General features: G+C 49.4%; 1 protein-coding gene across 9 annotated transcripts in view; it reads right to left on the bottom strand.

Annotated features, from left to right (window-relative positions):
* Nucleotides 1–14260: 14260 nt before the first annotated feature.
* Nucleotides 14261–20241, bottom strand: part of angel2 (angel homolog 2 (Drosophila)) — a 97478-nt gene continuing 91497 nt past the window's right edge. For all 9 annotated transcript variants that reach the window (XM_038811364.1, XM_038811354.1, XM_038811306.1 and 6 more), the window contains one exon: nucleotides 14261–14566. In XM_038811364.1, coding sequence (XP_038667292.1) covers nucleotides 14418–14566 — 149 coding nt within the window. In that variant the 3' untranslated portion in view covers nucleotides 14261–14417. The remainder of the gene's footprint in view (nucleotides 14567–20241) is intronic.

Genomic DNA, 20241 nt, shown 5'->3' on the forward strand with positions numbered 1-20241 from the left:
TCAAAACTTGAGCAGCAATGCAATGCGGTGCATTGGTGAGGCTCAGATACGTGGATACCCAAAGATGTTACCAATCCATGCCACAAGGTTACCTCCAATTCCACAGAGTCTTATTTTTGGCATGGCCTCTTGGACAGTTGATATAAAATCATTTCTGTTGCACAACAATATAAAAACGTAAGTACATCTCAGGAGGCCATTAAGCAATCTGACTGTAGTTTCACACTAGCTGAACTTGGGTATACAAAAACATACTGCTGGCAAAAATTCTGTACAATGAAAAGTAAATTGGATGCATTGGTTTTTACATTAGCTGCCTTGTTAGGCAAACTTTTCATTTTAAATGTATTCTTTGGTGATTAATAATCCTCTGTTAGTAAGCTCTATGCATCAAGCTTTTGAGTACCACTTTGTCAATGCACGTATCCAGCAGGTGCTCATGAAACAGGCACAGCTATGCCAGCATAAATCCATTGATTCATTTATGGCCCATATAACTTCATTCTTTGTAACTGCTCCACAGTTCTAATTTCAGATCAACACTTCGAGGGCAATGAGCATCTTAAGGTATCGGCTGAGGCTCGTAGATGCTGCTGTTAATTATCTGAGTTGACAAATTGTATCTGTGGTATAACCAGATCTCAGCATCATTTGGTACTCACATTTTGACACCATATCAATCAAATCATTGCATAAAAACATGTACCAATCAATATGATTCCAGGTTCTTTGCATTATTACAAACAAGATGTTTAATACTATACTTGCGCCCCTCTAATGCTATGGTGCTTTTATTCTAGCAAGAAGCTGAACCATTCAGATCACCCCAGGTGTGATGCCTGGTCTGTAATGTGTGCAGCTCAGCCAGGGTATCTAGAGGGAGCTATAACAAGCCTGAAGGGTTAAGCAGGAAAAATAAATAGGTGAGGGCAGAATCAGATGCAATTGTTCCACGGTTGAATAACCTGTCAAGATTAATAATCAAGGCAAACACATAAATGATAGAAGCTAATAACAAGAACATAAGGAATAGGCTATCTGTCCCATCGAACCTGCTCCATTCAATAAGCTATGGCCGAATTCCTTTCCCTCCTGATCCCCATATCCCTTAATTCCCTTAGGACGCGATCTTCCCAAAATGGAACAAAGTCCCCGAGTGAGCGCGTTTAGCCGCATGTTTCCTGGCACTCGCAGTACCAAGAAACACATGGCTATTTAACGCAACTCGCTTTGAATAAGGGGCCTGAACAGGGAACAAGCAGCCAAAGCCTCACATAGCTCTGTTTTTTATAATGGGGAGCTCCGCTTGCGGGAACTCCCCATTGTAGGGAGGGATCGGGGTGCCATTTTTAAAAGCACCCTGATCTCCAATGCCGCAAAAAGAATCCCCTACCTCTCCCCAGCTCAAACAGTACATGGGAGGATGGGAGGGTTCCTGCCCCCTTCCACCCCACACCAGACAGCCCCGCCACAATCACCCACGCAGAAACAATGCCAGCTTGAAACCCTGGCAGTGCCAATCTGGCACCTTGGCAGTGCCCCTGCCAGCTGGAAAGCCACCTGGGTACCGTGACAGTGCCAGGTTGGTACCCACATGGCAGTGCCAAGGTGCTAGGCTGCCACTGCCTGGGGACCCATGTAGCACCAGCAATGCCAGGGCACCACCGTGGCCAAAGGGCATGCAGCTGGGGCCTCCGATCCCCTTGGAGACCCTCTCAAGTGCCGTTCCGTCTGGTCTCCGTTTGTGGGGACCAGCACCAAACTGCGCTCGCCCAAGATCCCCGAGGTGAAGGAATCAATTCCAAATCCTCAGGTACCGTGCGAATCTGCACATTAGATTAAGGTTTACTGCCTTTCTCTAATATGCAGATTTGTTAAAACGTGACCCCGCCCATTGTGGCTGGGATTTACATCACAACATCTCGTGAGATTGCGTTGAATCTCGTGAGGCGTTGCGAGCTTGGTAGATCCCGGGAACGGGTTTTCCTGCAAATCCTCGTCCCTTTGGGTGCCTAGGGCCCCTGTGCTCCACCATGGGATAGAGGAGCAGCTGGAGTGAGATCCAGAAGCCCCGGCATCCTGCGGTGCTGACACTCTTGGATTTCCACCAGTACCAGCATCAAAACTGAAAATACTGGACAATCTCCGCAGGTCTGACAGCGGAGAGAAAAGGGACCTAACATATCGAGTCTGGATGACTCTTTGTTCAAGCTGGCAAACCTTTGTCAAAGTGCCTGCACCATGCTGTTGAAGCCCTGCACCATGGAACTCCTGCCCTCCGCTATGGAGGTCATGAGCTGAGCCATGGAATGGACATACCCTGCCATGAAGGGCACATCCTGCACCAAGGTCACCATTGCGGATGCCACCCTCGCAGTGTTGGCCTTGTTTCCTTGCATTGATGGCACCATCTCCTTGGTCAGAAGGCGATTGGACTCCTCCACTCGGCCTTGCAGTCGAGGAGGCATGCAGTCATCCCTTCCTGATTCTTGCGACTCTGCCTTTGCAGGTTCATCAGCTCTGGCCGACTGGCGCCAGGGGTACATCATCGGTCAGAGGCCCAGCAGAGCCCAGGGCTCTGGCATCCAATCAAGTGTCCGATGCCTGGGACTCCCTGCCTCCACCTGCTGTAAAACATGAGCTGTGAGGTGCTCAGTGAGTGACCCCGAAGCCAGCCTACCACTTATTCCCACCAAGGTGAGAATATCTCTGCAGGTTGAGGGTGCGGTTGACAAATGTGACGCCTCCTCGATGGTGATGTCCGAGAAGTCCCCCTCTGAGCTGCTCAGGCCTGTGGTTTCCAGGGGGCACGAGGATGGTCCAGGCAGCTCTTCTGATTTCCCTGCCAAGGAAGGGAGATGGCATTAGTACATCATAGAAACATAGGAAATAGGTGCAGGAGTAGGCCATTCGGCCCTTCAAGCCTGCACCACCATTCAATATGATCATAGCTGATCATGCAAATTCGGTATCCCACTCCGGTTTCTCTCCATAGCCCTTGATCCCTTTACATAGATTTACATAGAATTTACAGTGCAGATGGAGGCCATTCGGCCCATCGAGTCTGCACCGGCTCTTGGAAAGAGCACCCTACCCAAGGTCAGCACCTCCACCCTATCCCCATAACCCAGTAACCCCACCCAACACTAAGGGCAATTTTGGACACTAAGGTCAATTTAGCATCGCCAATCCACCTAACCTGCACATCTTTGGACTGTGGGAGGAAACCGGAGTACCCGGAGAAAACCCACGCACACACGGGGAGGATGTGCAGACTCCGCACAGACAGCGATCCAAGCCGGAATCGAACCTGGGACCCTGGAGCTGTGAAGCAATTGTGCTATCCACAATGCTACCGCGAGGGCCACAACCAGCTCCCTCTTGAATATACCCAACGAACTGGCCCCAATAACTTTCTGTGGTAGAGAATTCCACAAGTTCACAGCTCTGAGAGAAGAAATTCTTCCTCATCTCAGGCCTGAATGGCTTACCCCTTATTCTTAGGCTGTGACCCCGAGTTCTGGATGTCCCCAACATCGGGCACATCTTCCTGCATCTAGCCTGTCCAGTCCCATCAGGATTTTATATGTTTCAATGGGATTCCTTCTCATTCTTCTAAACTCCAGCGAGTACAGGCCCATCGATCCAGTTTTCTTCACATGTTAGTCCTGTCATCCCGGGAACGAGTCTGGTGAACCTTCGCTGGACACCCTCAGTAGCAAGAATGTCCTTCCCCAAACTAGGAGACCAAAACTGCACACAATACTCAAGATGTGGCCTCACCAAGGCCCTGTATAATTGCAGCAAGACATCCCTACTCCGATACTCAAATCCTCTGGCTATGGAGGCCAGCATGCCATTAGCTTTCCTCACTGCCTGCTGTACCTGCATGCCAAGTGTGGGGAAAAAATTATGTGAGATGTTTATCCATTTGAGGTTTGAGAAATTACTATTTGTCCTTGGGGTTCTCACTTTTTCTTGCTGTCCCCACTTTGCCATCAGCGCAGGTGATGTCCTGCTCCTCCCAGGTCAGCTCAAGGGGTCTTTCCTCATGGGGGTGGGGGGTGGGGGGGGGGGGGTGAAGGTGCGGAGCGCCCACGTAACTCCTGGTGGCTTTGCCCTCTCATGCCAGATGTACTTGATTTTGTCCTGTGAGGATTCAGATGGGGAGGGTCCTGCCAGTTCAGAGTGTTGACATGCATGGAACTGGAGTGGGAGCAGGGATTTGAGGATTAGAGTTGGGACTGGGGGGCACCAAGGGGTAGGGGGAGGAGAGAGGGCCTCCGAGGTGATTGGGTGAGAGATCACCTTGGAGGTGCAAGGGGTGGTTGAGGGGGTGCAGTGGGAGACTGGAGGTGTGACACTTCCCTGGCTGCGCGAAGGTCTAGTTGTCTTCCTGCACTGTTGCCCTGTTCTCTGGAGTCAGCTGGCACTCACTAATGTTGCTTTGGCCTCCCAGGCGGAGTGCGTCACCTTGCTTGTTGACTGGTCAGGGTTCCCTTGCAGCAGGCTTCCGAGCTGACATCTCACCTGCAATTGATCTGGAACAAGTGATGTTTATATGGAGCTTCCCAGGTTTTACCGGAGCAAGCGAATCAATGGGAGGCCGCCAAGAGCGCGGCGCGATTAACATGGAGAAAAAAAACTTTTATTTGAGGCTCAAGTTTCCGTGAGAAGTTCCGCCCACGATTCGCTCCATTTTTCTCACCGGAACTGACACTTTGCCATTGTTTGGTCAGATTCTGCCCACTAAATAAAAAAATATTAAAATTTATCCCTTCAGTAAAGCTTGCTATCTTTATTTCTTATAAAGCCTTCTATTTCTCATGATGCTGCTTGACACCATTATCTGAAAATGTGTCAGGTTCCACGTACACAGGGATAGCAACTATCGCTACCTCATCATCACCAGTGTTCCCACTAAGATACACTGTCACGCAGCAGCCCAAAGGCGTCTCATGTGCCATATTCAAATTGGTCCCTTTAAATTACTATGCAGCCCTCTGAAGGAATATTATCACCACTTCTCTTGAACCCTGCACTATCTACGCATTGTCAGGCTGCTTGTCTGGCCTTCAACCTTGGAACAAAAATTTACTCTCATTACATATTGGAAGGCCTGAAGCTATTGTTTTCGGCCCTTTGTCTCAAACTTTGTTATCTAGCCATCAATTTCAACTCCCTTCCTGGCTGCTGTCTCAGGCTGAACCAGATTGTTTGCAACCTTGGCATCTTACATGAGCTGAAGCTCTGATCCCATAACTCACCAACACTAAGACTACATACTTTCACCACTGTAAAATCAGCTGTCTGTTCCCCTGCTTCAACTCAGCTGCACTCCTCCATGGTTTTACTATTTCCAGTTTCGACAAATCTAAAGTTTTCCTGGCTAGCCCCTGTTTGGTATTCACTATGAACCGCAGTTCATCCAAAACTCTCCCGCCCATATCCTAATTTCCTCCATGTCCTGTTAACCCATCCTCCCTGTGTTTGCTGACCTTCAGTGGATCCTAGTCCCTGAAGCACGTAATTTAAAAACTCTTATATACACTTGTTCAAATCCTTCCATTGTCTCACCATTTGCTCTCCGTAACGTCCCTTAGACAACACGGTGTTCTTTTAATTCCTGCCCACTTGTGCACCTCAAACTTCTTTCATCTCATCACTGAAACCCTGAGTCACTGTCCGTGTGGAGTGTGCCCATTCTCCCCATGTCTGCGTGGGTTTAACCCCCACAACCCAAAGATGTGCTGGTTATGCTTATTTGGCCACGCTAAATTGCCCCTTAATTGGAAAAGAAAAATAATTGGCTGCTCTAAATTTAAAAACAAATTTCATCACTGAAAACAATATCTTCCACTGTCAAGGTCCAAACTCTGAAATTTCATAACCTCTCTGTTGCTCTATACTCCTTTAAGACACTCCTAAAATATATCTCTTCGACCACCATTTTGGTACCTGGCCTAATGTCTCTTACTTTGGTTTAGTGTCAATTTTTCAGTCTGATTGACTCCTGGAATGTACAATTTTACTTTTTATTTTATTCTTCTTTTTAAAATAAATTTAGAGTACTCAGTTCATTTTTTCCAGGGCAATTTAGCGTGGCCAATCCACCTACCCTGTGCATAGAACTTTTTACAGGCAGAAGGAGGCCATTCGGCCCATCGGATCTGCACCGGCTCTTGGAAAGAGCACCCGACCCAAGGTCAGCACTTCCACCCTATCCCCATAACCCAGTAACCCCACCCAACACTAAGGGCAATTTTGGACACTAAGGGCAATTTATCATGGCCAATCCACCGAACCTGCACATCTTTGGACTGTGGGAGGAAACCGGAGCACCCTGAGGAAACCCACGGACACACGGGAAGGATGTGCAGACTCCGTACAGATAGTGACCCAAGCCGGAATCGAACCTGGGACCCTGGAGCTGTGAAGCAATTGTGCTATCCACAATGCTACCGTGCTGCCCATCTTTGGATTGTCCACACGGACAGTGACCCAGAGCCGGGATCGAACCTGAGACCTCGGCGCTGTGAGGCAGCAGTGCTAACCACCGCTCCACGTGCAATTTTACTGCTTTAAACATTATATATAAATTCAACTTGTTGTAACATTTGATGTAGATTCTTCCTCTTTAGCATTTATTCCAGTGTGCCTCTGTAAAGCACTGTAGGATATCATTACAATTGAAAGCACTTTGTTAATTATAGTTGTTATAGACACAATGGATTATATGTGGTTGGATTCTCCGATTTTCAGGCTATGTCCGGCCGATCCGTGGTCGCGAAGCATCGATCCTCCGACCGGTGAGGGACTAGCAGCTGCGCCATGTAAAACGCCCGGCTTCCACGATATAAACGGTCGGAGAATTGCCGGATCCATGGCCGTGCATGTGCACTGAGACGACCTGCAGTGGTCGCGCCATACAACATTGCGCCAGCTGTGCGCCCACGTGACCTGCGAGATAGTGCCCCCCTGGCCACCCCCTTGCCGCCCCCTGGCCACCCTCAGCCAGCAGCATGGCTCCTGCCCAGCTGTGGTGGCGCTGTACATAGTCTGCAGCCGCCACGCCGGGTTCCCAATCGCTGAGACCATGAGTCAACCGCACGGTTGGGAACCCGGCCCATCGGGTGCAGAGCATCGGGGAAGGGCCTTCATGTGATGTCCGGAGACAGGCCCAACAGTGTGCGCCGTGATGATGCTGTTTTGGAGGGGCGGAGCGTGTGAAAACAGACGTAAACCCTGATTCCATCGTAAAAAGGGATTCTCTGCCCGATCGCCAATTATGAAATAGCGCCGGGGAACGACGAATCCCGCCCATGATGTTTAAGTGCATTCTCTGAGCACCCTATTGAAATAAGAACACCATGGGCGGGATTCTCCATCGGCTGACACCGGTATTGCAAAAAGCGATCGGGTGGAGATTCATTTCCAACGCCGTAATCATGACAGGTGCCAGTTTCACGGTGAATCGCAAATCCCCAGTGCCTCAACAGTGGCATCAATATGTTCCACACTGCATGTACAGTAAATATCATTGGCATATCATTAGTGGGCCTGACCCACTATTCTCCAGGGTCTCTATGATCCTCCGCCTCCACCAGGGAATATTCCTGACGGCGAGGTTCATTTGTATTTTAAAAATCGAGAAACAGGCGCCGTGGCAGATGAGGAACAGAGGGGAGGTAGGTCACGCAGAGGTATGACCGTGGGCTGCCGGCCCTGACGCTGGTCGGCTTCGCTGCAAGGTGGGGGTGGCATCTGCCAAGGCCGGTGGGGCCGGGTGGCCAGGCACGACCCGCCATTGCTGCGGCCAACTTTATGTGCACCCCACTGACCACCCACCTTGGCCCCTGGTTCTGCAGTGATACTGGCCATATGGATGCCCCCACCCCCGCCCCACCATCCCCTCACCCCATCCTCTGCCATAGCAACACTCCCAACCGGCTGCGACCCGCCGGTGGAGCAGCACACGGCCTGCCCTACGGCAATGTCAGATGGGGTCTGTGAAGCATACCGTTGGCAGAGTCCCCAGTGCCAACTGGGGCCACCATGTAGCCTATTTGACCTGGTTGGGCATGGGGGTATGTACCATGCTAGCATTTTGGCCTTTCACTCACTGCAGATAGTGGATATTCGATTACAACCAGCAATGGTGGCTTCCTCTTACTCGCTGCAGTCTTGAGGGATGTAATGCGGCCAGATGAGCTGGAGCTCGAAGAAGCTGCAACAGCGGAGTCTACCCCAGAGGAACAGGAGGCAGTCGATGAGGATGGAGGGCCGGCCGCCCAATAGGCCAAGGAGGAGGGGTTGCAAAAGAAGTGCCGCATGAGGCCTCGTGTGCACTGGCAGTGTCTGTCACTCGAGGACCTGCAGGACTGGGTATGCAGTCGAAGACTCCAGCTGATGAAGGAGACACACTACATCTATTTCAATGAGGACCGAGCTCACCAGTTGCCCACGCAGCAGGTTTCGCCGCCATTGTCGAGATGCCCCGCCAGGATGTAATCGATTGGATGCATGTTGCCCTACGAACACCTGCAGATGACAGGTCAATCTACACAAACCAAAATGGGTTCCACTTGATGAACGTGCAGCTGATGTGTGATCATCATGCGCATCATGCGTGTCTGCGCCCGATACCCGGACAGTATGAACAATGCCTTCATCCTAGCACACTCGACGTTCCAGGCCTCTTCGAGGCCCACCCCTAGCTGGGGAGTTGGCTTCTGATGGGTGACGGGTTATCCACTGCTGTCATGGCTGATGACGCCTGTCCGGAGGCCACAGACAGACATGGAGACCGGTTACAATGATGGCCATGCAGCGACCAGGGACGTGATCGAGCGATGCTTTGGCATCCTGAAGATGTGGTTGAGGTACCCGGACCGCTCTGGAGAGGGCCCTCCAGTATGGCGACGGGAACGTTGCCCGCATCGTGATGGCCTGCTGATCCTCCACAACATTGTGCAGCAGAGGTGCAACATGTTGGAGAAGGATGATGAGCGCCAGAACTCGTCCAACAAGGGGGATGCAAGGGTGGATGCAGATGGGTTGGACATGGGGCTCGGATGGGCACAGGAGCCTGCACAACTAGTGAGCCAAGGCCAACGTGCGAACAACGCCCAATGGCCCTTGAGCTACTCCATGGGATGGAGCTATGAACAGAGCTAATCCTGAGGCTCCCCTCGTCACCTGCCACTCCTCGAGTCCTGCTGCCATCTCGACCAGGGTCGACATGCTCGCGGCCGTGGAGCACAGGGAGTGGACCATCTGTCTGGGATTGCGCCACATCATGCTACGACTGTGCCACCACTTTATGGGTCTGTGCCTTATCAGCCAGTGACTGTACCATCTCCCTCTGGGACTGGGCCACCTCCCTCAGACACATGTGTCTGTGCCATGGCAGGGTCTGGGAAATGCCGCTGAAGCTCTGAGCCATGGCCTGCTGTGACTGGGCTATGCTGAGGAACCCCATTGCAATGTCCAGGTGACTGTGTCGCATGGCTGTCCTGGGTCTTGATCACCACCTGCACAGATTGCCCCAGGCCTTGGACATGTTGATCCATGGTCGGAACCCTCACCCCCAAGGCCTCCACATGCCTGTGCGGTGTTGGTCTTGGTGGCATGTAGGCCGGCACTACCACCTGTTCCTACATGCAGTTGGAAATTGAGTGGAACCCCTTCCTGTTGAACAGTACTCCCTAATGTCACAGGGCATGTGGAGTGACATGAGTGCAGTCAGTTGCCCCCTGTAGCTGTGGCAAATCAGCTATGGTGATGAATCCTGAAGCCCTCTCGTTCTGTTGGGCCTGGTCCAGATTGAAATGGATGACGTCCAATGCTCTCGCATAGAGTGGATGTGTGACCTCATAAATGCATTTTTGCGTAGGTGACTGCAAAATATCACACAGGTCACCCATGAACATAGAACAGTACAGCACAGAACAGGTCCTTCGGCCCTCGATGTTGTGCCGAGCAATGATCACCCTACTCAAACCCACGTATCCATCCTATACCCGTAACCCAACAAACCCCCCCCCCCATCATACCTTACTTTTAAGGACACTACGGGCAATTTAGCATGGCCAATCCACCTAACCCGCACATCTTTGGACTGTGGGAGGAAACCGGAGCGCCCGGAGGAAACCCACGCACACACGGGGAGGACGTGCAGACTCCGCACAGACAGTGACCCAGCCGGGAACCGAACCTGGGACCCTGGAGCTGTGAAGCATTTATGCTAACCACCATGCTACCGTGCTGCCCCAGTCCCAGTCAGGTGAACAAACTCATCACATTGAAGTTGAGGGCTGTCATGACCTTCGCGACCCTCCGCCTCTACGCGGTGCCACGTTGGACAGAACGTGGCAATATTTTGCAATCAGAACCTAAAAAATCAAAATGTAAGGAGACGGTGGGATTGGACGTTGGGGAGGAGGCGGAGTGTCATCAGAGATTAATAAGGGGATCAAAATGTCTGAAAAGCGTAGTGCACAAGAAAATCCTGCATAGGAAAGACAAATCAGTAGGGCATATTTAAAAATCTTGTACCTAAATGCATGCAGTTTTCGGAGTAAGTTCAATGAGCTGACAGCACAAATAGAGACAAATGGGTATGATTTGGTGAGGATTACTCGAAACATGGTTGCAGGAGGACTGGGAGCTGAATGTCCAAGGGTACCCAGTATTCTGAAAGGATAGACAGGATGGACTAGGAGATGGAGTTGCTTTATGGCTATATTAAGAAATGATATTGGCACTAAGGGCCAAAATGTTGAATCGATCTGGGTGGAAAAAACTCCTTGGTAGGAGTAACTTACAGGCCCTCAAAAAATACTTCCAAAGTGGGGCATTTTCTAAAGCAAGAAATAATGAGGCAGAAGGGCACAATGGTAATCATGGGCAATTTTAATATGCATATTGACTGGACTAATCAAACTGGCAAGGGTAGCCTCGAGGGAGATTTCATAGAGTGTATGAGGGATTGTTTCTTAGAGCGATATGTTATGGATCCATTAGTATTACGTAACAAAGAATGTTAATAGTCTTGTCGTTAAGGATCCTCTTAGAGGGAGAGATCACAGCATGCTAGAAGTTTCAAATTCAGATTGAGCATGAGAAGATAGAATGTCATACTAGAGTTTCAGCATTGGGCAGCGATAATTATACAGCCCAGAGAAAAGTTAGCCCAAGTAGACGGAGCAAAAATAATTGAGGGTAGGACAGTTGAGGAACAATGGCGGATATCAAGGAAGACATAAAGGCGAAAACTAGGTCATACCAGACTGCAAAAGCTAGTGGTAAGCAGGAGGATTGGGAGAACTTTAAGGTTCAGCAAAAGGCTACTAAAAATAAAATCAAAAGAGCTAAGGTGAACTATGAAAGAAACTAGCAGAAAACATCAGTATATAAAGAGGAAGAGAATAGTTGAAGTAAATGTAGGCCCTTTAGAGGACGAGTCTGGTGAGGTAATAATGGGGAACAGAGATGGCGGAGGTCCTGAATCAATATTTTGCCTTCCCGGTAGAAGATAATAAAAAATTTCCAAAAACTCCAATTAATGCAGAGGAACCTGGTGCAATAACCATCACTATGGCAATGGTAATAAACTACTGGGATTAAAGGCAGGTACTTCTCCGGGACCTGATGGCCTGCACCCTATGGTATTAAGGGAGGTGGCAGCAGAGATAGTGGATGCATTGGTTCTGATATTTCAGAATTCCCTGAATTCTGGAAGGGTCCCAGTGGATTGGAAACACGCTAATGTGACGCCTCTATTCAAAAAGGGAGAGGCAAAATGTAGGAAATTATAGACCAATTCGCTTGACCTCTGTGGTGAGGAAGTTGCTGGAGTTAATCATTAAGGAGGAGATGACTGAACATTGGAAAGACAAAGCTCAATCCACCATTGTCAGCATGGTATTATGAAGGGCAAGTCATGCTTGACAAACTTGCTTGAAATCTTTTGAGGATGTAACCAGCAAGGTGGATAATGGGGAACCTGTGGATTTGGTATATCTAGACTTCCAGAAGGCGTTTGACAAGGAGCCACATAAAATACTGATCCAGGTGAACTTGCAGGGGATTGGGTGTAGAGTACTAGATTGGATTGAGGATTGGCTGACTGACAGAAAGCACAGGGTCGGGATAAATGGGTCCTTCTCTGGCTGGTGAACTGTAACCAGTGGGCTGCCGCAGGGATCAATTCTCGGACCTCAACTGTTTACAATCTATATAAATGATCTGCAAGCAGGGACAGATTGTAACATAGCAGAATTTGCGGATGATACTAAAATAGGTGGCAAAGCAGGCAGTGAAAGATTTTACAGATATAGATAGGCTGGGAGATTGGGCCAGAATTTGGCAGATGGCTTTTAAGGTAGCTAAGTAGGAGGTTATCCATTTCAGCTCAAAAAATAGAAAGACAAATTATCTAAATGGAAAGCAGATTCAAAATATGTCAGGGCAAAGGGATCTGGGTGTCTTTGTTCATGAATCGCAGTCGGTGTGCACGCACAACATGTAATTAAAAAGGCAAATGGAATGTTAGTGTTTTATTGCAAAAGGACTGGAGTAGAAAAGTGAAAAGTGTTGTTACAATTGTAGAGGGTGTTGGTGAGACCACATCTGGAGTTTTCTGTCCAGTTTGGTCTCCTTATTTGAGGAAGTATGTGGTGGCATTGGAGGCAGTTCAGAGGATGTTCACCAGATTGATTCCAGGGATGAAAGGGTTGACATATGAGGAGAGATTAGTTTAGGCTTGTACTCGCTGGAGTTTAGAAGGATGAAAGGGGATCTGATCGAGGTATATAAAGTACTAAAAGGGATTGATAAAGTGAACGTAGACCAAATTGTTCTACTTTGTGGGGAAATCTAGATTGAGAGGTCACAGATATAGGTTGAGAAGTGGTAGATTTAGAACTGAGAAGAGGAGGCACTACTTCTCGCAGAGGATGGTGAATTTGTGGAACTCGCTGCCACATAGTGCAGTGGAATCTGAGTCATAAAATAGTTTCAAGAGGGAGATAGATATATTTCTGATAAAAAGCAGGTTAAAGGGATATAGGGAACAGGTAGGGAGGTGGATTTGGGACCAGGAAGAGATCAGCCATGATCTGACTGAATGGTAGAGCAGGCTCGAAAGGCTGAATTGCCTACTTCTGCTCCTAATTCCTATGTTTGTTCCTAAAGTTCTATTGGGTGGTATCTGTCACCTGGTTTTGAGTGTGGTGTGTCTGACCACATTTCACCTTGGTTTATGTGGAATGTGTACTTGCTGAGGACATTAAAGAGTATAAGATATATTTTGCAACTTGTGCTATCCTTACAAATCTGTATATATTTGTGAAGACGTAGTGGGTGAAGCAGTATTATCGTTAAATTTTTCTTGTTTTATCAATGTTTTATCCATTTGTTAAAAGTTAATCGGCAGTCCTGTGACTCCATTCATCTATGTCCCTAAACAAAAAAATAAAAGTTATGATCTATCGAGCTGCAGTTCCGCTTTGGGACCTGAGCAGTAACATCAACTAGAATGATAACAGCCCCCACCACCCTCCACTTTTAATTTTTGCACTTCTCCTGTGCATTCACTTGGGTGAAACAGATGCAGAAATGCCAGGAAAGAGGCATAAAAGCATGTAAACTGGCATTAATCTATAACAATCTCCTTTTGTCAGTTTCCTGCATTAAGGTTGGATCTGTCAATGTATTTTGGAGAAACCTAGAGTGCAGGCATTCATATAGTGCTACAAGTGCTTTAAAACAAATCGCTAGAATCCAATTTAATACTGGGAATACCTTTAGTTAAGATTCTATCGAGAGAATTGGTGGGAGATGGCAGGGGGATGGTTCATGACACAGAATAGGCAAGGCAACTTGCAGCCTCAACTTACCTTACTCAGCCCGCATCCTCCCTTTGTCATTTACTGCCCTATCTGCTCTCTTGTCTAGCTTCAGGATTGCAATATTTTGTCCCCCCTCCACCAGATATTTCTAAGGTTAATTCTGGCCAGTCGAACAAAGATCCTGTCCCCATCCCCAACCCGTGAAACTCTTTGTCCTATCTCCTGCTTGCCAGTCAAATACCATGTCAATGGCATTTTCCCCTTCACTGTGCTTACTCCCTAAAACGAGATACTCTTGCTTGTTCAAATAAGTATTTGAACTTATACCTTTGGACTAATTCTCTGTTTTCAACAACAGCAAATACATATATGGTATTATTACATATTACATTTTTTTTGAAAAGGTATAAAGAAACCATAAACGTTTTATTTCATTTTTGGACAAACATTTATCAAAAGTGAAAAATGACACAATAGAAATGTTGTACCCCGTATAATACATAATTTTGGGTCAGATACTGAACAGGTGCAGAAGGAAGAAATCATTAGGCAGCTCTTTTAGTATCAAAGTTTATGTCTGAATTTTGCTAACAAAGGCAGGTGATCGGAAGAGTTATTTTCATTGGGCAATCTATTTACAGTCCATAGATCTTGTTCAGTAAGTAGAGCAAGTTTTCCAAGAAGCTGCAAGTGACCATCATGGGGAGTTCCTCCTATAGAATTTATAAAAAAAAACATTACAGGCTGTTATGTCTCCAGGAACAAGGTAAATCAAATATTCGAACAGAATTAGCAATTAGATTATGTAGAGCACATAATTTCCAAAACTCTACTGGGAAACAAAATCACCCATGAAGTTTCATTAATGAGATTTTTACAAAGTGACATGTCCCCCAACTTTCCTTCCTTCATTGTTGGCGAAATACCTGGCCTCCATAATGGATCAGAGCTTACCGCAGGGGGAGATTGTGGGCGTCAACCTGTGTCCTAAAATTCTGTCACCATATCAGCTCCAATATTCAGACAGTTATTATTTTTCACATGTACAAATAATTAAGCAAATATATGGTGCTGCCAATTTTTATTCTAATTTATTTATTTTCTTTCTCCCTCAACTCTTCCGTTTTTTATATACCATCTTCAGTTAAGTAAACTTATTCTGCATCTTCAGTCAATGTTGTATTGTTAGAGGTTGATTGACGGGTCTCGTTTTCAATTATGGTGCACACAAGGCAGGTGCACCATTTGTCTGATGGCTCAGGTGTGATGCCAGAACTATTTTTGTGGTCAGACTTTATTTGAATTAGTTAGGCAAGCTTCAAATGTTTAATGGGTGTGGGAGGAGGAATGAAAGAGGGGAATCCACAGGTACTCCATTCAGGGGATCTCAATAACTTTTGTGTGCTCAGAGAAGCATTCATGCTGTACTTGGCCCCACAAAAATCACTGGCATTGTTAACAGCTGGGTTAAGCAATTATTTGATGCTGAGAGACCAGCAGAAAAGGCTCCTGGAGAAGATAGAGGATCTAGAGAATAGGTCCCGCTGGCAGAAGTTGAGAATCATCGGTCTCCCGGAGGGGTCCGAAGGAGCGGACGCTGGGGCATACATAGCGGGCATGTTTGAGAAGTTGCTGGGGGATGGGACGTTCTCCCGACCCTTGGAGGTGGACAGGGCTCACAGAGCGCTCGCGAGGAAGCCGCGAGTGGAGTCTCCCCGAGGACAATGTTGGTGAGATTCCACAGGTACTTGGACAAGGAGCGTATTTTACGGTGGACCAGGCAGACACAGAGTTATCAATGGGAGAACAGTATCCTGCGGATCTATCAGGATCTGAGTGTAGAGGTGGCCAGGAGAAGGGTGGGGTTCAATCAGATAAAGTCGACCCTTTTAAGAAAAAGGTGAAGTTTGGACTGCTGTATCTGGCCAGTCTCTGGGTCACGTACGAGGAGCAACATTTTTATTTTGAGTCGACCGAGGAAGCGATGGACTTCGCTAGAAGGAAAGGACTGGCGGCGAACTGAGGACTTTGAACTTTGTTGCAGCGCTCACGTTAAAAAAGTTTCTTGTTTTTTTTTTGGGACGTTATTTGTAATGCCTTCTGTACTGATTTGGGGCTTGTTGCAGAGGTGAGTGAGTTAAAGTTTACATTTGCACTGATGGGGGATGGAGGGGTGTTTGTTAGATGCTGGATCTTCGGTTTGATCTTTTCTTTGTTTATCGTGTTTTTTTTCAGGGCAATTGTGTTGGGACTGCTTTCTTTTGAATACGTGTGTCCGAGCGGGGGGGCGGATGGGGAGGGAACAATAGGTGGGAGAATGTCCGGTGCTATGGGGGGGGGTCACCACGCTAGCTGGGCAGGCTAGCTCATGGAAGCGCAGTGGGGGGCGAGCAGGTGTTATGCTTGTCAAATTGGTCGTGTTACATAGTGCTGTTACTGGGAGGGGGAAGGGGGGAAATGTTCTGCTGACGGGGGAGGGACTTTTGCTGTGGGACAGAAAGGAGGTTGGGGGCGGAGGCTGCCTGGGGGCGGGCCGGCAGATGCGCGGGCTGCAGACTGGCCCAAGAAAGTTGATGGCTGATCGGCGAAGGGGAGGGGGCGATGAGCCCCCCAACCAGGCTGGTTATCTGGAACATAAGAGGGTTAAATGGGCCGGTTAAGAGGGCACGCGTGTTCGCGCATTTGAGAGGACTGAAGGCGGACGTGTTAATGCTACAGGAGATGCACCTTAGAGTAACTGATCAGATCAGATTAAGGAATGGATGGGTCGTAAGGTTTTCACTTGGGGCTGGACTCGAAGACTAGAGGGCTTGCGATGACATTATGGTCAATGGGAAACTGGAGGGGTTGCAGGTGGTACTAGTAAATTGGGATGATGTGGAGTTTATAAAGAGGGCGCTGGGGAAGATCCCGGACCTGGATTCGCATAAGTTGATCATGGGAGGGGACTTTAACACAGTTATTGACCTTGGGTTAGACCGGTTGAGCTCAAGGACAGGCAATGGCAAAGGAGCTAAAGGGGTTTATGGAGCAGATGGTGGGGGGGGGGGGGGGGGGGGGGGGGGGGGGGTATCCATGGAGATTTGGGCAGCCGAGAGTGCAGGAGTTCTCCTGCTACTCACACATGCATAAAGTGTACTCCCAGATTGATTTTTTAATTTTGATTAGGGCTCTACTGACGGGGGTAGTGGACATGGGGTATTAGCGATCACAATCTCAGATCATGCCCCGCACTGGGTTGACCTACAGGTTAGCAGGGAAAGTAGGCAGCGCCCGCACTGGAGGCCGCATGTGGGAATTATTGGCTGACGAAGAGGTGTGCAGGTGGCTGAGGAAATGTATTGAGAACTACCTGAAAGTCAATGACACGAGTGAACTTTCGGCAGCGGTGGTCTGGGAGACATCGAAGGCGGTGGTTAGAGGGGAGCTAATCTCGATACGGGCCCACAGGGAGAAGGCAGACAGAGCAGGTCGACAGGAGGTATGCAGAGACCCCAGAGGCAGGGCTTTTAAGGGAACGACGGAGGCTACAGGCGGAGTTTGGCTTGTTAACTACAGGGAGAGCGGTAGAGCAGCTGAGGAAGGCGAGCGAGGCAATCTATGAGCATGGGGAGAAGGCCAGCAGAATGCTTGCGCGAAGCTTAGAAAGAGGGGTGCAGCCAGGGTGATTGGGAAAGTAAAGGACGGGGACGGGAAACTGGTTGGAGATTCAGCAGGGGTGAATAAGGCGTTCAAGGAGTTCTACTGTAGGCTGTATGGATCGGAACCCCCAGCTGGGCCGGAGGGGATGAGGCACTTTTTAGGGGGCTGAATTTCCCGAAGGTGGACAGGGGGATTGGTAGAAAGGCTGGCAGCCCCGATCGGGTTGGAAGAGGTATCAGTCTCCTGTCGCAAGCGTACGGATGAATAGGACAACATCGGACTATTTCAGGCTGCATCGGGGGACGAGACAGGGATGTTCCCTCTCCCCATTGCTGTTCGCGTTAGCCATAGAGCCGCTCGCAATTGCGCTGAGAGCCTCAAGGGGCTGGAAGGGGTTGATCCGGGGGGAAACACAGAGTCTTTCTTTACGCAGACGACCTGTTCCTGTATGTATCGGACCCACTGAAGGGATGGAAGAAATTATGAGGATTTTGGAGGAATTTGGCCGGCTTTCGGGGTGTAAACTAAATATGGGGAATAATGTGATGTTCGCAGTCCAGGCAAAGAGGCAGGAGAGGCAATTGGGGAACTGCCGTTTAGGGTTGTAGGGGGAAGCTTCAGGTACCTAGGTACCCAGGTGGCATGGGAATGGGAACGGCTACAAAAGTTACATTTTGCCCGATTAGTAGACCAAATGAAGGACGATTATCGGAGGTGGGATGCGCTCCCGTTGTCACTGGCTGGGGGGGTGTGCATACAGTGAAAAATACGGTCCTCCCGAGATTCCTGTTTGTGTTTCAGTGACTCCCCATCTTTATCCCACGGTCCTTTTTTAAACGGGTCAACAAAGTGATCTCTGGCTTTGTATGGGCGGGTAAGACCCCGCGAGTAAAAAAAGGGATGCTTGAGTGGAGCCGGGGGGAGGGTGGGCTGGCGCTGCCGAACTTTAGTAATTATTACTGGACGGCAAATATAGCCATGATCAGGAAGTGGGTGGTGGGGGTAGGGTTAGTATGGGAGCACGTTGAGGCAGCTTCGTACAAGGGCGCTAGTTTGGGGACGTTGATAACAGCGCTCTGCCGTTCCCGCCGGCATGGTACTCCACCAGCCCCGTGGTGGTGGCGGCCCTGAGGGTCTGGGGGCAATGGAGGAGGCATGTGGGGGCGGAGGGAGCATCGGTGTGGTCTCCAATCTGTAATAATCACCGGTTTGCCCCGGGAAGCATGGATGGAGGGTTTTCCCAGAGATGGCAGAGAGCAGGGATTGAGAGGATGGGGGATATGTTTATAGAGGGGAGCTTTTCTAGCCTGAGGGAGTGGAGGAGAAATTTGGATTGGCAAGGGGAAATGAATTTAGGTACCTGCAGGTGTGGGACTTCCTACGCAGGCAGGTCTCAACCTTCCCACTCCTACCACAAAGGGGGATACCAACTACCAAGGGTAGTTTCTAGAGTGTGGGTGGGAGAAGGGAGGGTTTCTGACATTTACAAGGAACTCATGGGGTCAGAGGAGACGCAGGCCGAGGAGTTGAAACGCAAGTGGGAAGAAGAGTTAGGAGGAGAGATAGAGGATGGTCTCTGCACGGACACATTGAGTAGAGTCAACGCGTCAACAACATGTGCCAGGCTCAGCCTGATACAATTTAAGGTCGTTCACCGGGCCCACATGACAGCGGCCCGGATGAGCAAGTTCTTTGGGGTAGAAGATAGGTGTGCAAGGCGTGCGGGAGGGTCAACAAACCATGTCCATATGTTCTGGGCATGTCCAAAGCTTAGGGGGATTCTGGCAGGGGTTTGCGGATGTCATGTCCAAGGTGTTAAAAACAAGGGTGGCGGGGCTTCCAGTGGCGGCTATGCAGAGCTAAGCCGCACGTTCGGCAGCTCCCACTTTAATAGGACTTGTGGGCTCTTTTAAGGGCCCCAAACGGTGCTGATTCGACGATTCCCGGTGGATAAAGGGGTCTGGAGCAAAACCCCCCGGGATTTATGATGCGGACTCGGAGTGGGGCGAGGAGAAAAGCGGCAGCAGCTCCCCTGGAAAAGCGGGGGAAGGTGGACAAAATGGCGGCCGGTGGAGCCCCTGAGGAGTGGAGGCAGTGTGCGGAGGAGCAGCAGGTGGCCCTTCTGCGCTATTTTACGGAGCTGAAAGGGGAGTTGTTGGAATCCCTGAAGGTGACGACGAGTAAGCTGCTGGAGACCCAGACAATTCAGGGTGCAGCGATACTTGAGTTGCAGCAGCAGGCCTCTGAGCGCGAGGATGAGGTTTTGGCCCTCGTGGGGAAGGTGGAGATGCACGAGGCGCTTCACAAAAAGTGGCAAGATCGGTTCGATGAGATGGAGTTTTGATCACGGAGGAAGAACTTGCGGATCCTGGGCCTTGAGGGGTCGGACCTGCTGGCCTATGTGGCCGTGATGCTGAACTCGCTGATGGGGGCAGGATCCTTCCATCTGCCCCTGGAGCTGGAGGGGGCCCACAGAGTACTGGCCAGGCGGCCTAAGGCGAATGAACCCCCGCGGGCGGTGCTGGGGCAGTTCCATTGGTTCAGTGACCTGGAGTGTGTGCAGCGATGGGCCAAGAAGGTGAGGAGCAGCAAGTAGGAGAATTCGGTAGTGCGCGTCTACCAGGAGTGGAGTGTGGAGGTGGCTAAGCGGAGGGCCGGGTTCAACCGGACGAAGGCGGTGCTCCACGGCAAGCAGGTGAAGTTCGGCACGCTGCCGCCTGCGGGTCACCTACAAGGACCGGCATTA

Source organism: Scyliorhinus canicula, chromosome 1, assembly GCF_902713615.1.
Source record: "Scyliorhinus canicula chromosome 1, sScyCan1.1, whole genome shotgun sequence".
In the NCBI taxonomy this organism is placed as follows: Eukaryota; Metazoa; Chordata; class Chondrichthyes; order Carcharhiniformes; family Scyliorhinidae; genus Scyliorhinus; species Scyliorhinus canicula.